We start from the raw sequence: 21024 nt of genomic DNA, 5'->3' as shown, positions 1-21024 counted from the left end.
GAGGGACATCACTCTGGTGGCGAAGTGGGGGGTGGAACCCTCGCGGGACAGTGTGGTCTCAGGACCCTCGGGGTCACAGAAAGACCGGGGGTGCCTGAGTGCGGCAGAGCTCCCAGGTATCGGAGCAGGGAAGCCGGCTGCAGAGACGGAGCCCAGGCGCGGGCTCTCAGCTCGGGGTTGCCATAAATCGTGATCCGCAGCACAGTCGGGCCACTGCTCCTCCAGCAGGGACCCAACAAGCGGCAGATCCGGGGAGACTCACCTTCTTCCCCCGGGAGGAGAGGTGCGGGAGCGCACCGCGGGGATCTGCTGGGTTTGGAGACTCCACCCGGGGTCGGGTGCCAGATAGAAAGGCGCGGTCACAGGCCGGGTGAGCGCGGAGTGTGGCCGGACACCAGGGAGACGGGAGTGACTGACTGCTTTTCTCTGGGGGCTCGCTGAGGAGCGGGACCCCGAGTTCTCGGCTCCGCCGGGGCGGAGACTGGGAGGCCGCCATTTTCACTCTCCGCCTCCAAAGCTGTACGGAAAGCTTGCAGGGAACAAAAGCTCCCGAGAGCAAACCCGAGCAGATTACCTAGCCCGGACCGGCAAGGGGGGGCAATTTTGCCTCCGGCAAAGACATTTGGGAACCACGGCAACAGGCCCCTCCCCAGGAGATCAGCGATAACAGCCAGCCAAGACCAAGTTTACCGATCAATGAGAACGGCAGAACTCCAGCGCTAGGGGAATACTGCACATAGAATTCATGGCTTTTTTACCATGATTCTTTAGTCTTTCAAAGTTAATTATTTTTTTTAACTGTCTTTTTTTCTTTTTTCCTTTTTTTTTTTTTGAATTTTTCTTTTTCCCTTTTTCAACCAACATCTTATCAATCCCTTTTTTAAAAAAAAACATTTTTATTTTTCATTTTTAAAGTCATATTCTATCCCTTCATAGTAGTTACCCGTATTTTTGGCATATATATATAAGTTGTTCTCTCTTTAAAATCTTGAGATAGTTTCTTCTAACAGATCAAAATATACTCTAAATCTCTAGTGTATGGTTTTTTTCTACTCCCCTGCCTGATCACATTCTCTCCTTTTTTTTTCTTCTTTTTTTTTTTTAATCCTCTTCTTTCTTTTTTCAAACAACTTATCAAATCCTTTTTTAAAATCTTTTATAATTTCCATCTTTACAGTCATATTCCATCCCGTCATCATATCAACCCTTATTTTTGTACATATATAAGTTTTTCTTTCTTTAAAATTTTGGGAGGGACTTTCTTTTAACAGACCAAAATACACCCAAAATCTAGTGTGTGGCACTGATCTATAATCCAGCCTGATCATATTGGATCACATTCTGTTTTTGTTTTGTTCTGCTTTTGTTTGTTTTTATCTTTATCTTTTTCTTTTTTCTTTCTTTCTTTCCTTTTCTTTTTTCTCTCTTTCCCTTTCTTTTCCCACTGCTTCAGGTCTTTTCTGATTTGTTTAGAGTATATTTTCCGGGGACGTTGTTACCCTGCTAGCATTTTGTTCTCTCATTAATCTATTCTCCTCTGCACAAAATGACAAGACGGAAAAAATCACCTCAACAAAAAGAACAAGAGGTAGTACCGACTGCCAGGGACTTACTCAAGACGGACATTAGTACGATGTCAGATCTAGAGTTCAGAATCATCACTTTAAAGATACTAGCTGGGCTTGAAAAAAACATGGAAGTTATTAGAGAAACCCTTTCTGGAGAAGTAAAAGAACTAAAATCTAACCAAGTAGAAATCAAAAAGGCTATCAATGAGGTGCAATCAAATATGGGGGTGCTAACTGCTAGGATAAATGAGGCAGAAGAAAGAATCAGTGAGATAGAAGACCGAATGATGGAAAATAAAGAAGCTGAGAAAAAGAGAGATAAGCAACTACTGGATCATGAGGGCAGAATTCGAGAGATAAACGATACCATAAGACGAAACAACATTAGAATAATTGGGATCCCAGAAGAAGAAAGAGAGAGAGGGGCAGAAGGTATAATGGAGCAAGTTATAGCAGAGAACTTCCCTAATTTGGGGAAGGAAACAGGCATCAAAATCCAGGAAGCACAGAGAACCCCTCTCAAAATCAATAAAAATAGGTCAACACCCCGACATCTAATAGTAAAACTTACGAGTCTCAGAGACAAAGAGAAAATCCTGAAAGCAGCTCGGGAGAAGAGATATGTAACCTACAATGGTAGAAACATTAGATTGGCAACAGACTTATCCACAGAGACCTGGCAGGCCAGAAAGGACTGGCAGGACATATTCAGAGCACTAAATGAGAAAAATATGCAGCCAAGAATACTATATCCAGCTAGGCTGTCATTGAAAATTGAAGGAGAGATAAAAAGCTTCCAGGACAAAAAAACTAAAGGAATTTGCAAACACGAAACCAGCCCTACAACAAATCTTGAAAGGGGTCCTCTAAGCAAAGAGAGAGCCTAAAAGCAACATAGACCAGAAAGGAACACAAACAATATACAGTAACAGTCACTTTACAGGCAATACAATGGCACTGAACTCCTATCTTTCAATAGTTACCCTGAATGTAAATGGGCTAAATGCCCCAATCAAAAGACACAGGCTATCAGATTGGATTAAAAAACAAGACCCATCGATATGCTGTCTGCAAGAGACTCATTTTAGACCCAAAGACACCCCCAGATTGAAAGTGAGGGGGTGGAAAACCATTTACCATGCTAATGGACACCAAAAGAAAGCTGGGGTGGCAATCCTTGTATCAGACAAATTAGATTTTAAACCAGAGACTGTAATAAGAGATGAGGAAGGACAGTATATCCTACTTAAAGGGTCTATCCAACAGGAAGATCTAACAATTGTAAATATCTATGCCCCTAACATGGGAGCAGCCAATTATATAAGGCAATTAATAACAAAAGCAAAGAAACACATCGACAACAATACAATAATAATGGGGGACTTTAACACCCCCCTCACTGAAATGGACAGATCGTCTAAGCAAAAGATCAACAAGGAAATAAAGACTTTAAATGACACACTGGACCAAATGGACTTCACAGACATATTCAGAACATTCCATCCCAAAGCAATGGAATACACATTCTTCTCTAGTGCCCATGGAACATTCTCCAGAATAGATCACATCCTAGGTCATAAATCAGGTCTCAACCGGTACCAGAAGATTGGGATCATCCCCTGCATATTTTCAGACCACAATGCTTTGAAACTAGAACTCAATCACAAGAGGAAAGTCGGAAAGAACTCAAATACATGGAGGCTAAAGAGCATCCTACTGAAGAATGAATGGGTCAACCAGGAAATTAAAGAAGAACTAAAAAAATTCATGGAAACCAATGAAAATGAAAACACAACTATTCAAAATCTTTGGGATACAGCAAAGGCAGTCCTAAGAGGAAAGTATATAGCAATACAAGCCTTTCTCAAGAAACAAGAAAGGTCTCAAGTACACAACCTAACCCTACACCTAAAGGAGCTGGAGAAAGAACAGCAAATAAAGCCTAAACCCAGCAGGAGAAGAGAAATAATAAAGATCAGAGCAGAAATCAATGAAATAGAAACCAAAAGAACAGTAGAACAGATCAACGAAACTAGGAGCTGGTTCTTTGAAAGAATTAACAAGATTGATAAGCCCCTGGCCAGACTTATCAAAAAGAAAAGAGAAATGACCCAAATCAACAAAATCATGAATGAAAGAGGAGAAATCACAACCAACACCAAAGAAATACAAACAATTATAAGAACATATTATGAGCAACTCTATGCCAGCAAATTAGATAACCTGGAAGTAATGGATGCATTCCTAGAGATGTATCAACTACCAAAACTGAACCAGGAAGAAATAGAACACCTGAACAGACCCATAACCACTAAGGAAATAGAAGCAGTCATCAAAAATCTCCCAAAACACAAAAGCCCAGGGCCAGATGGCTTCCCAGGGGAATTCTACCAAACATTTAAAGAAGAATTAATACCTATTCTTCTGAAACTGTTCCAAAAAATAGAAATGGAAGGAAAACTTCCAAACTCATTTTATGAGGCCAGCATTACCTTGATCCCAAAACCAGACAAAGACCCCATCAAAAAGGAGAATTACAGACCAATATCCCTGATGAACATGGATGCAAAAATTCTCACCAAAATACTAGCCAATAGGATCCAACAGTACATTAAAAGGATTATTCACCACGACCAAGTCGGATTTATCCCTGGGCTGCAAGGTTGGTTCAACATCCGCAAATCAATCAACGTGATACAATACATTAACAAAAGAAAGAACAAGAATCATATGATCCTCTCAATAGATGCAGAAAAAGCATTTGACAAAGTACAGCATCCTTTCTTGAGCAAAACTCTTCAGAGTATAGGGATAGAGGGTACATACCTCAATATCATAAAAGCCATCTATGAAAAACCCACAGCGAATATCATTCTCAATGGGGAAAAACTGAGAGCTTTCCCCCTAAGGTCAGGAACGTGGCAGGGATGTCCACTATCACCACTGCTATTCAATATAGTATTGGAAGTCCTAGCCACAGCAATCAGACAACAAAAAGAAATCAAAGGCATCCAAATCGGCAAAGAAGAAGTCAAACTCTCACTCTTTGCAGATGATATGATACTTTATGTGGAAAATCCCAAAGACTCCACCCCAAAACTGCTAGAACTCATACAGGAATTCAGTCAAGTGGCAGGATAGAAAATCAATGCACAGAAGTCAGTGGCATTCCTATACACCAACAACAAGTCAGAAGAAAGAGAAATTAAGGAGTCGATCCCATTTACAATTGCACCCAAAACCATAAGATACCTAGGAATAAATCTAACCAAAGAGGCAAAGGATCTGTACTGAGAAAACTATAAAATACTCATGAAAGAAATTGAGGAAGACACAAAGAAATGGAAAAACGTTCCATGCTCATGGATTGGAAGAACAAATATTGTGAAGATGTCAATCCTACCTAGAGCAATCTACACATTCAATGCAATCCCCATCAAAATACCATCCACTTTCTTCAAAGAAATGGAACAAATAATCCTAAAATTTGTATGGAACCAGAAAAGACCCTGCATAGCCAGAGGAATGTTGAAAAAGAAAAGCAAAGCTGGCGGCATCACAATTCCAGACTTCCAGCTCTACTACAAAGCTGTCGTCATCAAGACAGTATGGTACTGGCACAAAAACAGACACATAGATCAATGGAACAGAATAGAGAGCCCAGAAATGGATCCTCAACTATATGGTCAACTAATCTTTGACAAAGCAGGAAAGAATGTCCAATGGAAAAAAGACAGTCTCTTCAACAAATGGTGTTGGGAAAATTGGACAGCCACATGCAGAAGAATGAAACTGGACCATTTCCTTACACCACACACAAAAATAGACTCCAAATGGTTGAAAGACCTCCTTGTGAGACAGGAGTCCATCAAAATCCTAAAGGAGAACACAGGCAGCAACCTCTTCGACCTCAGCCGCAGCAGCTTCTTCCTAGAAACATCGCCAAAGGCAAGGGAAGCAAGGGCAAAAATGAACTATTGGGACTTCATCAAGATAAAAAGCTTTTGCAAAGCAAAGGAAACAGTCAACAAAACCAAAAGACAACTGACAGAATGGGAGAAGATATTTGCAAATGACATATCAGATAAAGGGCTAGTATCCAAAATCTATAAAGAACTCATCAAACTCAACACCAAAAGAACAAAGAATCCAATCAAGAAATGGGCAGAAGACATGAACAGACATTTTTCCAAAGAAGATATCCAAATGGCCAACAGACACATGAAAAAGTGTTCAATATCGCTCGGCATCAGGGAAATCCAAATCAAAACCTCAATGAGATACCACCTCACACCAGTCAGAATGGCTAAAATTAACAAGTCAGGAAATGACAGATGTTGGCGGGGATGCGGAGAAAGGGGAACCCTCCTACACTGTTGGTGGGAATGCAAGCTGGTGCAGCCACTCTGGAAAACAGTATGGAGGTTCCTCAAAAAGTTGAAAATAGAGCTACCATATGATCCAGCAATTGCACTACTGGGTATTTACCCCAAAGATACAAAAGTAGGGACCCGAAAGGCTACGTGCACCCCGATGTTTATAGCAGCAATGTCCACAATAGCCAAACTGTGGAAAGAGCCAAGATGTCCATCGACAGATGAATGGATAAAGAAGCAGTGGTATATATATACAATGGAATATTATGCAGCCATCAAAAGGAATAAGATCTTGCCATTTGCAACGACGTGGATGGAACTGGAGGGTATTATGCTGAGCGAAATAAGTCAAACAGAGAAAGACATGTATCATATTACCTCACTGATACGAGGAAATCTTAATCTCAGGAAACAAACTGAGGGTTGCTGGAGTGGGGGGTGGGGTGGGAGGGATGGGGTGACTGGGTGTTGGACACTGGGGAGGGTATGTGTTCTGGTAAGTGCTGTGAATTGTGCAAGACTGTTGAATCTCAGATCTGTACCTCTGAAACAAATAATGCAATATATGTTAAGAAAGAAAAAAAGAAGAAGAAGAATGTAGCAGGAGGGGAAGAATGAAGGGGGGGAAATCGGAGGGGGAGAAGAACCATGAGAGACAATGGACTCTGAAAAACAAACTGAGGGTTCTAGAGGGGAGGGGGTTGGGAGGATGGGTTAGCCTGGTGATGGGTATTGAGGAGGGCACGTTCTGCATGGAGCACTGGGTGTTATGCACAAACAATGAATCATGGAACACTATATCTAAAACTAATGATGTAATGTATGGGGATTAACATAACAATAAAAAAATTTAAAAAAAAAATAAAAAAAAAATAAATATTGGTTCAGGCTCTATGAAGTTTCAGAGTTCTCCTGAGAAATAGGATTAGAATTGGGGTGATTATGGATTCCTATTGGTTTGGCATCTTTTCTGCTCTCCTGGGTCCCTGATTGATAGATTCATGAGCCATTTCTTTCTCTGGTCTGAGGAAAGTTGGGGTAAGTTTGTGTCAGAGTCTGTAGACCCACTTGAGGAGCCCTGAGGCTTAGAAATGCAGTTCTTAACCTTCCTTCTGTTAGACCCCTTTGGGAACTTGGTGGCTGGATGAGGGGGTGATTCAGAGCTCAGTTAAAGAACTTTGTTTAGAAGCCTAATCAATAAGAGACTTTAAGGACCCTTGTCTTGGTTTCTTTCTTATTTAGATTATTCTCAAATCCCTAACTAAGCAAGTATTAATCACTCTTAGGGTAACAAATTTCAGAGCGATTCTCTTGAGGAAGTTGCTGGGTGTTTAAGAGATGGGTACCACTGGGATTTCTAATAGGCAGACTACAATATGCTGTCACTGAGGTTTCAGAGACACCATGAGTTATATTATGACAGTGACAGGATGTAAAAAGTGTGCATGGGAGCGGTGGTATTTGGTGGTTGTGGAGAGGTGGGATGTAATACTCCTCAACCTCAAATGTTATTTAGAAACTACATAGTTTTCCGAAGTTACTCTTAAGAATTCAGGATTCTGAACAGTAATTTGCCAAATGGCAGGGGCTTTCTAAAGGTCAACAGAAAGGAACATGAAGGGACTCTGTCCCTGACACCTCCTGGTTTATCGACTCCAGACCAAAAAAACTCCTGACTTTGGAGAGAGGTTTTCAAGAGAAGATGGTCTTGATGGAGCTTGTTGGGGAATATGAGCTATTTCTAGTGCCTCTGGCAGGAAAATAGCCTTTGAAAAAGGAGGTAAGACATGGCATTAAAAAGGCTTATGGTAGAGAAGGAAGCTATTAGAATTTGAAAACTCCATACATGTAGGACAATAGCTTTATTGTCACCAGGAGAGCATCAGTTTGTATGACCTATTTATATAATATAAGTAAGATCTCTGATATTTTAATGATAACTAACACCTGGTTGTTTTTTCCACTACAGGTGCAGGTTATCATTCCGAATCCAAAGCCAAGGAATATAAACATGTATGCAAACGAGCTTGTCAGAAGGTATGAACAGAGTGTGTCTGATGGAAACATTTGTTTTGGCCAGCAAGCAGCTTTACCTTGAAATTCAAAATTTTAAGGTTTGACTTCTAAGGTAGTCTTTAGTTTGGACCATGAAATTATTTTGCTCATATTTGTGGGGTCTCTGTTTTGTTTTGTTTTGTGTTTTTTATTCTCCAAATGATGCTTAGATAAAGTCTGTATTTTTGGAATTGTGGGCACATAATCATATATCTTTTAATCTTTGTAAAGGCATTGAGCTCCATTGAAGGAGTAGGGAAAACAGTTAAAAGGCAGCCAATATGTCTTTCTACGAAGAGAAGAAAATAAATAATAAAAAATTAAAATGGCTGCTTTTCTTGGGGAGATTATCCTGTCCTTTTTCCTTCTGTTTTTCATTATGTAGTTTGTATCATAGCAAATTCATTGTCATTCCTAAGTTTAGCTTTGCCCTTGTTCTCAGTTGTGCTTTTTTTCTCTTTGGTTTTTGAGGTTTTCCTAAATTGTTGAAAACTTAATGTGGAGGCAGGAATGGACTCAGAAGAAATATTGTTTTTATTTTGATCTTGACTATATACTCTTTTTGGCAAAGCTTCCATTACTTTTTATGCAAATATAATGTTAATGGATATTATATACTGAGTAAATATGGGTCTCTTCCAGCTCTTTTCATTTAAATACCATTTAAAAGAAAGATTATACTTTATTAGAGATCCAAGCTTTTTCTTACGAATGAAATCACATAAATAAATAAGAATATTTTGTTATAGGGATTTTTTTTGTTTTTGAAATTTATAATAAAGCTAAAAGTTCTCTAAACTATTTCATATTTTTTATCTTAATTTTCAAAGTTTGAGATGTTTTCATCGTCTGAAAAAAAATGTTTTCTATAACTATAGTCCTAGAATCCTAATACGTTTGGAATGTATAATCAGCCCCCTCAATTTACACAGTGAATGAACTTAAAAGTTTAATGAGGAATACCACTCTTAGCTTTTGAGCATTTTCTCTGTTGACTAAATTGGAGCTTTAATAGTTCATGTAGAAATCAGTTTTCCTTCTCTCTCTTTCCTTTATACTTCAGAAGTTAAGGTGATTTTATGGGCCTTTACTTTCTATAGTTTATATTACAAAAGAACATGATTTGTTTATCTCAATATATCATACAGTAGTCTGCCGTTACCCATGGGGGATATGTTCTAAGACCCCCAGTGGATGCCTGAAACTGCATATTGTACCGAACCCTATATGTACCATGTTTTTTCCTATATATACATACCTATGATAAAGTCTACCTTATAAATTAGTCACAGTAAAAGATTAACAACAGTAACTAATAATAAAATAAAACAGTTGTACTGTGTATGTATAAAAGTTGTGTGTATGTGGTCCCTTTCTCTGTGAAGATATCTTATTGTACAGTACTCACCCCTTCTTCTTCTTGGGATGATGTGAAATGATAAAATGCCTCCATGGTGGGATGAAGTGAGTGAATGACACAGGCATTGGGGCATAGTGCTAGGCTACTGTTAACCTGATATTATGTCAGAAAGAGGATCATCTACTTCTGGACCGCTGTTAACTGGGTGTAATTGAAATTGTGGATAAGGGGGAACCACTGTAGTACCAAAAATGTTTTAGTCACATGTATGTGTTCATCTAAAGATTTTGAAATATTTCTGTGATTGAGAGTCACTGTTTTTTTTTTTTTTTAAAGATCTTATTTATTTATTTGACAGAGAGAGACACAGCCAGAGAGGGAACACAAGCAGGGGGAGTGGGAGAGGGAGAAGCAGGCTTCCTGCCTAGCAGGGAGCCCGATGTGGGGCTCGATCCCAGGACCCTGGGATCATGACTTGAGCCGAAGGCAGCCGCTTAACCGACTGAGCCACCCAGGCGCCCCGAGTCACTGTTTTTTATAGTTAGGGGTGTGGAGAGTAGTAGCAGTGGGAGAAGATGTTATTAGCTTAGTCTGAGATTCAGTTATGTATATAAAATATGAATTATGAGGATATTTATTTATTTTTTCTTTCTCTAAATATTTAAATTCCAGTTAACATACAGTGCCATATTAGTTTCACGTGTAGAATTTAGTGATTCATCACTTACATACAACACCTGGTGCTTATACAACAAGCACCCTCCTTTGAATTATCAGGATATTTAAACCAAACTGAATTCACATAATGTCTATGGCTATTTTGAATTGCCGTGTGATGAATGAAGCCCTTTCACTTACTACATCGCCTGCACTTTGCATTTAGTGGCTAGATTTTATTCATTGTCTTAATTTGAATGATAAGTGAACTGTATCATAAATTATCCTGAATATAAACCCTTGCTTGTTTTAAATCTAAGTAGGTTATGTCTTGAAGTATGGAATGGAACTAGTGATTAATTTTTACTAACTCTAAATGTCTCCTACACTTCTTTAAGGCTTTGGAAAGTTTTTGGGTATGTTTGGGAAGTTGTGGTTTTACAATGCATAATGTCTCCCCTTGGTTTCATAGGCAATTGAAAAGCTACAGGCTGGTGCTCTTGCGACAGATGCAGTGACTGCAGCTCTGGTGGAACTCGAGGTATTTCTTTTCTGTTTTATTTAAAATATTTGTGAGTTTATGTTCATTATTCTTAAATGACATGAAAGTGTTGAGTTAGTTAATCATCAATTATATGACCAGTGTTTCCCAACTGTATTAACAAAGTTATGAAGAAACCTGTGATACATTGTTAGGTTGTTTTCACTGGGCACATCTCTGAATAACATAAAAGTTGATTAAATCCCTCTTCCCCACCCCTTTTTGTGAGATTCATGAATACAAAAGTTATTGGTGTTTGGACACCCAAATTTTCTTATGTTTAATAGGAAAATTCCTGAAGTTAACTCCCCTTCCCCAAAAGTAATGCATGTTCTCTTGTTTAGGAAACAAAAAATTATAGCTATCTAGAAGTGTCTAAAGAAGAAGGGGAAGTTTCCTCATAAACCTATCAATTAGATTTGTATCCTGAAGCCATGCTGTGTGAAGTGTGTCTTGTCCAGTGTGATTATTAAGTTGGTCTCCAGTTAACTGAAGACATTGAGGAATTCAGTGGGGAGGCTCTCAAGGTCGCTATACTTGTTTTACTCTATATTGAGGGACTGGAACTTTGAGGATGAATTTGTCCTGGAGATTATTGAGGCCTTCAGAAGACTGACTTTTGTTGTTCAAACTTAGAGAAGATAGATTTGTGTCAATCTGTTTAGAGGATTATAGTGAACAAATACTTTTCTGGTTGAGAAGACTGCTTGGGGAATCAAGATACGAAGATAAACCAGTGATGAGTTTGAGGTAGGAGGTGGATGGAGTGGGTCTTCCCAAGTTGACTGGATTGTGGCCCTTTGATTTAGGCTCTCATATCAGGGTACCTACCCAGTCATGCCAGGCCTTGCTTTTCCCTATGAAAATTGCTCAGGAGTTTACCAGAAGCCCTGGCCGTGTTTTCGTATATTCCCCTGCTTAGTTGTGGAGCTATGCTTTAGATCATGCTTTGTAGATTTTAATCTCTCATGTTAATGCCTTCAGATGGGTCCAAGTGTAGTCGAGGAAGGTGAACATCTGTGATGGGTACAAGTTCTTTTGTAGTTTGGTTCCTGAGACATCTGACTTGGGCTATATGGTCCCCTCCTGTTTGTGACTGATAACATCTTACACCAGCTTTACCAGTCCTTAGCTCTGGGCACCTCCCAGATTCTCCTTGACTCAGTTTTTTCATTTATAATATGGGGGTAATTCCTATTTCATAGAGTTCTGAAGATTGAGTTTTAACATATGACAAGCACTTAGGTCATTGTGTTACACATAGTAAGCACCCCTGAGAAGTTAGTCATTATTACTATTATGAAGTGCTTTGGAAATGATATATATGAGCTGAATATTTATGGTGACTATGAATGACATGTTTTTACAATGCCAGGAAAAGATTAACTATATAGTGTGGATGAAAGGAGAAAAGTGCTGCAAGAAAGAAGATTGATGTACTTACCAGCAGATCTTACCTTTACTCAAAACACAGAAGGAAAGCTTCATCTAACTTAATTAAATTGTTAATTGCAAATTACTCTCCTTTGTGCATAAGAGGATGTCCTGAGGTTATCAGTGGTGCATGGATGGAGTCAGTGTCGGTCCAGGGAAAGAAAAAGAAGGTTAATGAGTAGCTGGGGGATAATACTGTAATGGCAACTATGAATATAAAATTGAGTAAAATTAAGTTTTTCTTTTCTTTTCATTTTAGAATAACTTTAATTTTCTCAAGTCATACTTCTATCATGTTGAATATTTTATTACATTTTTCTCCAGTGATCAATCAACCATACTTTTAAAGAGTTTACTTATTTATGCTTAAAAATGATTAAAAATACATTCTGGAATAGTAAGTTACTCATGAGTAAGTGAGCTTTATAGTTTTGAATGATGACCTCTGTTTTTTAAGAGTGTGGATATGAAGTTCTTTTTTAAACAAACTTGTTCTATTATTTTTGACTGGACTATGTTATATAGATAATGGGAGCATGAGATACACCTGAGTGAGTTTAGTGTACTTCTCCCTCTCACCCCCATTGTTAAATTTGGAGAAGAATTTCAATTAATTATCTTTAATAATTCACTTTTATGTGGAATTTTTGAAATATGTGAATAGTTTAATGGCTAAGGCTAGCCGGAAGAGTTTTCCTAAATCTTAAGAATTATGTTGGAAGTCATGCTTATACTGCCCCCTGCAGTTTTTGTTGCTTTGATTCACCACCTTTAAACAAGGTGAGGTTTTCAAGAGTTCAGTTGGAGTATTGTAATAGTTAAGGTCAATGGAATGATATAAGGAAATCAGATTCTAATATTTTATGTACTTAGAAAAATATAAGTAACAATATTGAGTCCTTTCAGCTTACTGAAAAGGCCCAGAGAGTTTTGATTTATAATGTGTTATGTTTAATTTGAGAGTACCTACTTTCCTTTAGTTTTGACCAATATATTCAATAAAGCTAAGTCTTGTCCTAATTGCTGAAATCAGACCTTTTTTTTTTTATTTTTGACTCTGGGATGTACTTTTTTTGAGTAAAAAAAACCCCTTATTTTTTAAACTTAGGCAGAATTCCTTGAACACTTTATTAACTGTGGGCTGAAATGACTGAAATGGTTTAATGGTCCTTACTGGCTAGAGGGGGTATCTAGCCTTGTATTTAAAAAAAAAAAAAAAAAGAGAATTTGCACTTACCCAAGTAGTCAAAAGTACACTGATTTCAACTCCATGCCATAGGGGAGGAAGAGACAAGGTAAAGAAAAAGAAATTTATATGTATAGACACATGCACACTTATGCAGGCCACCTAGACACGTCATTTTTGAGCTTTTCTTGGAAACCGATCACCTTGTGTAGTTTCATTATCCTCGTTTATCACTACAGACAGTGGTATCATCCTAAGACTACCACTTCTGGACACTAGAGGGGTGTTTCTGTCATTTCAAGAAGTGGGGAGGTGAGTGCCTAAGTTCCTGCCTGTTAAACTGACCAGCTTCTCTTTTGAGGGTTTTGGGAGGGAAGGTGGCTACTCCATTTGAGGCACGCTCTGCAGTATGGAAATGAAAATGATATGACACCAAAATGCATTTTGTTTATCCTCAAAATGTGAGGAGGGAAATGGAAAGGCCAGTTTATAGATCATATTTTAATTTATTGTTCAACTGATTTGGTGCCATTGTTTCACTTAGCTGTTTATAGCTTTTTTGAGATTGTCCTTACAACTGATGGGAAAGTGACTTCTATCCATTGGATAGTACAGATCTGATCTCACTCAGTGGAGAAGAGGTGTGTGAAATGTCTGATCTTCCTATCTGGGGCTATTCATCTGGAAGACAGTTGTTCTCATGGCTGCTTTTGGAATAGTTTTGGTTCAGGTAGTGGCAGTGGATTGTAAACTCTAGACCATAATTTTGCACATTTCACATGGGATAGCTTCTAATATGAATTTCTTCTTTGAGGAAATTGGCTATAGATCTGGATGAGTCATGATGCAACTGTTAATGTAGAAAATGTGTCACAGATTCCGATGGGAAACAAGCTACTTGTAAAATACTGAAGCTCCCTTTGCACACCGATGTTTTTCTGAAAAACATCTAGTAAGACCTTTCTAATAAGGAATTCCTTTCTGATAAGGAATCAGAGGTGAAATGTGAATGACATACTTTTGAGAGGTTATTTATAGTCTTGTATGAGAAAACTGATGAATCTGGCTGAGAGTTTGAATATCTTGGTGTAGGCTTTGAGAGATTTTGGTCAATTCATTTTGAAAACTAGTTCTTTTGGTAGGTAGAATATTGTGCATTAAAAATAGTGGTAGATATAGCTTTGAAATTTCATATAGTGAAAGGCAGCTTGCACAGGCTCCTTTGTTAAAAATGTTTTGTTGAGTTTATATTATTCTAAGTGGACCGTGCAGTTCTTGTGTTGACTTGATTTGATTCATCCTTTAAGGCTCCCTGTGATCAGGGAAGATGGTAAGTCATGGTTGAAATTAGTTTATTGTTGAAATGCTTTAACATTTAAAGAACAGATTATATCGGGCACACGTTTTTATATCTGTCTGCTAAGCAGTCTGTTGTCTCTGGGTCTCTATATAATCCAATATAATGCTTGCTTATGAACTCTAGGAAAGTTCTTTAAGAAGTAACTTCTTACAGATGGCCAATAGTTTGGGGTGTGAGAGAAAAAAATATTTGCATTATTGCATATTTCTATTATATATAATATCGTCACACATTTGTCTGTCTCTATATCCTCTTACACCCAGAGCCAGCTCTGCATGCATTTCTTTAAAGCAGGGATCTCCAGAATGTCATCACTGTTTTTTTTTTTTTTTTTTTTTTGATTTTATTTATTCATTTGAGAGAGAGAGAGTGTACACGAGTAAGGGGAGAGGCAGAGAGAGAGGGAGAAGCAGACTCCCTGCTGAGCTGGGAGCCTGATGTGGGGCTAGATCCCAGGATCTGGAGATCATGACCTGAGCTGAAGGCAGATGCTTAACCATCTGAGCCACCCAGGTACCCCTCCAGAATGTCATCACTGTTGACTACTCTGTTGTTGGTGCCCCCATCCAGGTCTCTATGCAGCTGTAGGATTAGGCCACACCCCCTTCTCTTGGGCTGGAATTGTCAATGTGCCACAGGGAGGGAGAGAGAGAGCACCTAAGACCTGCCAGTCCTCGAAATGCTTAGTGGTCATGGAGATGGTATGGATTGCTCCTGGCATATGGGTATATCTAGGATGGAAGGGAACTTTGGGAAAGGCTGATGTGCCCCACTTTCTCTTAACAAAACCTGTTCGCAAGTTTGCTTATGGCGTTTCTTTGTGAGTAGACACTTAACCACATCCTGCCCCCTACCCTACTTCAGTGTTTTTTTTTGTTGTTGTTGTTGTTGAAAAAAAAGAGGGGCATTTGTTTTATAGGCATTTCTGTTTATTTGGGAGGTTAGAAAAGTATGTAAATAAACGAGCATCTCCATTTTTCTGAACATTTTCTGTTTTGCAGAAATCATCTTTTCATAAGCAGAGGGTAGCTGAGTATTTCAGTGGTTCCTTGCTTCCTCCTCCCCTCCCACAAGGGGCTGAACACATTGGAAAGACAGCTTGATGCATTTAGCTCACATCACATATATACAAGTGCCCATTAACCATAATATGACTGATGAGTCTAATTTTAGACCTAACACTCTTGAAAGTCATTTTTCTCTTCAGTTGATAATATCTTTTATTCTCTATAATGTGGGGAGGACCTGTTTTTATGTATTTGAAGCAAGGAGTTTTACCTTTTATCCTTTGTAGTACTTAACCTGTTTTCATTGCATGAAATTTGAGTTTTGTCTTTAGATGCTCTTTTTCCTTTTTTTTTTCCAACTTGGTATCATTGATTATTTCAGTCAGAGACCCCATTTTGCCTGTCTGTTTAGCATTATTTCCAGTGGTGCTTCGGTATTTCTGTGTATTCCAGCTGTTTATAGAGTCTTTATGTTTCTCTGCATTTTTTTTTTGTTTTGTTTTGTTTTATTTTTTGAGGTGTACATACACAGTTACACTTCATGGAGTTGCATCCAGCCAAGTATCCATGTTCTTCTTGTGAAGAGGCAGAGAAAATCACCTCTCCCAAGAATTTCCACCTTCTGACCAAGGGAAATGTGTCCTGAAGAGCTGTACGCAGATGGGAGGCAACTTGTTTGCTTGTTCTGCTGCTAGAGCATTGATTTAATTAGAAGACAGGCTGTGGGTGGCCATGTGCAGACAAAGAAGCACCAGACATGTCGAGCCCAGTTAGCCTGGGACAGTAAAAGTAAGTTACACTCTTTTTAAAACATTTTTGAGTACTGATGCTGATTCTTGCCTTTAGTACTAAGGGGCAACTTGTAACTTACTGTTTGTGTTTACACAGTAGGTACATCTGTTCTTTTTCTAGGGCCCTAGAAATTAAATGTGCTTTCTAGCACAAAGTACCTGCTTAATGGAAAAGCAGTGATTTTTTTTTCCTTTAAAGAAAAGTGAATCAATTATTACAGTCTGATTTAATTTTACACTGCATCAAAACTGTGTATTAGTTTTTGATCAAGTCAAAACACTGAAGTACAGAGCTTGTTATGTTTTACTGTGTACTGATGGGAACATGAAACATTTTTCACTTTTTTCTAGCCATTTCTTGATAAGATATGTGGACCTTATCAGATGTATTCATCTTGGCCGAATCTAGAAGAAGATATAGTCCAAGAGCAGACTTAGCAGTTCCTGAGGAGCCTGTAGTTTTATATGTGAACCCTCATTTTGCTCTTGGAATTGTTATTCTCCAAGAACATACTACATTTTGGAATTCAGTTTTGAGCTACTTAAAGCTACATTTGGTAGTATGATGGAATTGGTGGTAGTCTGTGCTTTGGTTATGTGGAAGCAACTTAGGCTTATGAATTAAGTCCTGTATTAGTAGAGATATTAGATTCATTAGCCCTTAGATTTGTAGCATTGTGATTATTGAATCATTTTGTGTGTGTGCATTTGGGGCATCAGTTTTATAATCTAACATCTACTGTTTTTTTTTGTTGTTGTTGTTGTAATTTCTGGGCTAAGAAGCTTTTTCTGTGTTGAGCAAAATCATAGGCTGATATCATGAAGGTTAGTCTGAAAGACTGCCCTCGGATTTTAAGTTTTTGCCCATTTTCCCAGATCCAGGCCTTTATTTAGAATCGGGAAAGGAATGAGGAAGAGACTTAAGTTACATGATTTTTAGGAATCCCATCAAGATCACATCCTAATTCCTGCTCCAAAGCAGGACAAAATATTGCTTCAGTTTTCTTTTATTCATATTCTCTCTGTCTATCTCTGTCTGTCTCTCTCTAGTTCTTATGTGTGTAGTAGGCTTTATGTAACCTAAATGTTCGGAGAATGCAGGATTGCATCTCACTGTAGCAGAGCAAGCAACTTAAAAATGAAATCTAGGCATCCCAGTTGATGAAAGTTCTTTGGTCATTCCCACTGCCAGGGAGTTGTTACTGGTTGTCATTCTCACTTAGGGTCTAGCCTCCTGCATGGTACCCATATTTCTTGGCCATTCATGATATGCTTATACTATAACGTAGGATATCAACAATGTTAACACTTGTTAGGCTTCTTAGAAAATCCAGGGTGAGGAGCTCATTTATGTTTTCTTTCTTGGAGTATGAGGAGATGTTAACATTTTCTAGTGTGCTGAAGTCTTTTTAATAAAAAGAAGCATTATGAGTTACTACTTATAAGTTAGTAATGCCCCTTTCTCCCCTCCAGTTCTGACCATGTCCTCACCTCACATTTGATAGAAGGATGGTTTAAGTTATTGTGATCCCATGGTCTGTTAGGTTCTTTTTGAGTGATATTTCCATATTATTGTCAACATGGTTAAAAGGTGTAATTATTTAGGTTGAAGGGACGTGTAAGTAGACGCCAAATTTAGCTCTACTAGAGCAACAGCTACATTTGTCTTTTCTATTGTAGCTCATGTGGAAAGGACAATTTCAGGTACTGTGTGTGCTAACCTCTTCCTGGACATTGTAAAGAATCCAACTAAAACAAAGTTTAAAACTATTTCAGATGTGCAAGTGTATTGGAGCCAATATTTTATTTTAGAGATTTGTGTTACATTTGACAAGTAACTCTTTGTACTGCAATTCTGTGGCTTTGAATAAAAAAAAAAAAACCAGGAAAATAAATTGCTGTGATGTCCTTTTTCTGCTTAATTATGTTATATGTTTATTTGCAAATTAGGCAGATTAATAATAGGAGGTGAGTACAGAGGTGCAGTGCTTTTTTATTAAAAATATTTTTTTGTAATAAATTAGAGAAAAATATGCTTCCATTTTTTGACAGAATATTGTATGCCAGATCAACAAATGCTCTAATGAACAAGTATCAACATTTGTTGCATTTTTTCTGACATTTCTAGAAGAGTTTGGATGTTTCATGAAGATCATAAAAAGTCTTCGTTTCTAATACAAGTGCTGTTGTATGTGAGGGTTTTTTTTCCCCCCAACATAAAATATGTTGTCTTTTGTGTTATTGAATAGTGAAAAAAAATGAACTGTTCCAGATACTAAAACTGGGTATTGGATGCAACATATTTGACTCAAATGTTCACAGGGTGTGATGCAAACAAATGTTCTCTCAACTTACATCCAGGATAGCTAAAATATTACTTTAACACATGTTAAAAGTAGAGCACTGTAACTATTTGGCTAGATATAATTCCGGGCTGTCTGAGTTGAGTAATTTCCTCAGGCATTCCAACTTTGATCAACCACAGCAGGAACTTTTAGCATGTCTGCAGAGCAGCCAGTGCGTCTGTAAATGTGTTCTGAGGTAGAGAGAAAAGAGATGCCAGCAAAGGAAAGAATACCTGCTGTCGTTAAGGAGCAGTTACATAATGAAAATGGGAAGTTTTTTGTTTCCCTGGGAACTCCTTTTAGATCATTGAGTCTCTGATGTCTAAGTATGCCCTGTGGTTCTGTATTAATGAATGAAAGATACTTCATTTGGGCCTAGTAAAAATGCTTTCTGGCTAACTGCTGCTGAAACTTACTGGTTAGAGTCCATTAATTCTTAAACTTTCCAGTCTTTATTAATGTAATGTTAATCGGCTAAAAAACCTAACAGACAATAGTGTGTTATCAGTCAAGTGTGTCTTGATTGTTTTTAATTGGCTAGTATTTGTGTGAAAGTATTCTCATGTACCCTGTTTTAGAGAATAGTTCTAAGAACAGGCAGCAACTATAGAAATAATTTCATATACCTTTGTTTTCAACACGTGGGTGAAAATAGGTTTTCTGGGTTTTATTCTCAGTGACCTGAAAATGAATTTGCAGATACACATGTTTCTATACATAAACATTAACTAAGACTATTTATAATGGTAAATTGCCTTGTGCCTTGTTGGGAGCTACATGTTTCCCCTATTCTTGGACACAACATGCTCTTATCACATGGATATCACTTGCCTGGATATCTTTTTTTTTTTTTTTCTTTTTGGGTTTCCTTTTTTTAAATTTTAAGTTCAATTAATTAACAATATAGTGTATTATTAGTTTCAGAGGTAGAGTTCAGTGATTCATCAGTTGCATACAACACCCAGTGCTCATTCCATGACGTGCCCTCCTTCATGCCCACCACCCAGTTACCCCATCCTCTTTTAAGGAATTAACAACTACTTGCCTACTGGATACTAAATTGAATGTTCTGTCTAGCTTCTTTCTGTCCTTGTTTTCTGTAGTCCCATGATAATGAATACTATGACCTCTAATTAGCTCCAGTTGTGAAAGTTCTGCTTTTTAGGTCAATATTGTATCAGACATTAGGATGAATCCATAATCTTGTAATTTCCATGTGGCAGATCTCTCTGATTGTCCACATTTTCAGTTACTCAAAACAAGGTTAACACAGTTAAATAAAATTAACTAGTAGTAAAAAAAAAAAAAAAGTCTTATCGTAGTTTTACCTTCTTTCATAGTGTTTTTTTTTTTCATAACTGGACAAAAGGCAGTATAATTGGTAGATTTACAACTTTTAAGCCCATCCCCTATATCCTGAAAGAGGTACAGAGAAATGGTTATTGAGGAAGTAGCTGAGAGTGGGTAGGGGAAGGACAAAGCTTGGGTAAGCTAATTGTGATTTCATAGGCAAGATACTTGAGTGGATTTCTGAGTTGGTTACCTTGTTACTGTTTCTTTGTTTACCCAAGAATTTTTCTGTAAATATTGTTCATCTGAACGCTATAATTTCTTCAAATTTAATACTTGTTTGATTTCATGTGCCTGTTGCCTTGATCTTCAAATCACTACAGTTCACACTGAGATGAGAGTCAACTTTTATAAAACTGTGTGGGATCTGGTATCTAATTTATAGATAGATTCTTACTGTCCTTTAATTATTTTACCTGATTCTCTTTGTCATTTTTTACATATTACCAAAATATTGATACCACCCCCCCACCATGTAACTGTGTAAATTTTATGTGTTTGTGTGTGTGTTTTGTTTTTTGAGTTTTTCTGCTCCAAACTACTAGCCCCAAAGAGAGTATCATGTTTTATCATTTTGATAATGGCAGTTCACCATTAGATAAAGTTGTAGATGTAGTTGACTAATAGTGATCAAGATAGTCTTGAGAAAAATACCATGATTCATCATTCTTCTTGTGGATTCTAGGGAGAAAGCTTATCTGACTTATTTGTAGAAACAAATTCCAGTCATCATAATCAGAAGATATGTGGCATTTCTGACCACTAACCTGGCTCTTCTTAGTAAAGTGTGCTGACACATGGTAGTTAGACTACACGGCAGGTTAGGTGGCTTACTTCTATATTTATTCTTCTTACTTAAGTAGCAAGAAGGAAGAATATTCAGTATTTTAAGTATTCAACTAAGCATGAGAATGAAATCATGATTTGTTGTTTGGACTGGCATTTGTATCAAAGAGCTCCTTTGCCTGAAATCTGTATTGTATATTCAGTTTTC

General features: G+C 37.8%; 1 protein-coding gene across 13 annotated transcripts in view; it reads left to right on the top strand.

The window, feature by feature from the left end:
* The window catches only part of TASP1 (taspase 1), a 303516-nt gene that overhangs the window by 11522 nt on the left and 270970 nt on the right, over positions 1–21024 (top strand). For 12 of the 13 annotated variants that reach the window (XR_004301276.1, XR_004301274.1, XR_004301277.1 and 9 more), the window contains exons 3-4: positions 7914–7981; positions 10489–10557. Coding sequence is in view for 8 of the 13 variants with exons in the window: in XM_032420014.1 (XP_032275905.1) it covers positions 7914–7981; positions 10489–10557 (137 nt within the window). In the remaining 5 variants the exon portion in view is untranslated. Of the gene's footprint in view, positions 1–7913; positions 7982–10488; positions 10558–16062; positions 16334–21024 lie in introns of those variants that run through there. The other variant, XM_032420020.1, reaches the window with a different exon arrangement.

The sequence above is a fragment of the Phoca vitulina genome, unplaced genomic scaffold, assembly GCF_004348235.1.
Source record: "Phoca vitulina isolate PV1807 unplaced genomic scaffold, GSC_HSeal_1.0 scaffold22, whole genome shotgun sequence".
In the NCBI taxonomy this organism is placed as follows: Eukaryota; Metazoa; Chordata; class Mammalia; order Carnivora; family Phocidae; genus Phoca; species Phoca vitulina.
The sequence above is the reverse complement of the archived record's forward strand: the minus strand, read 5'-3'. Positions and strand labels throughout refer to the sequence as shown.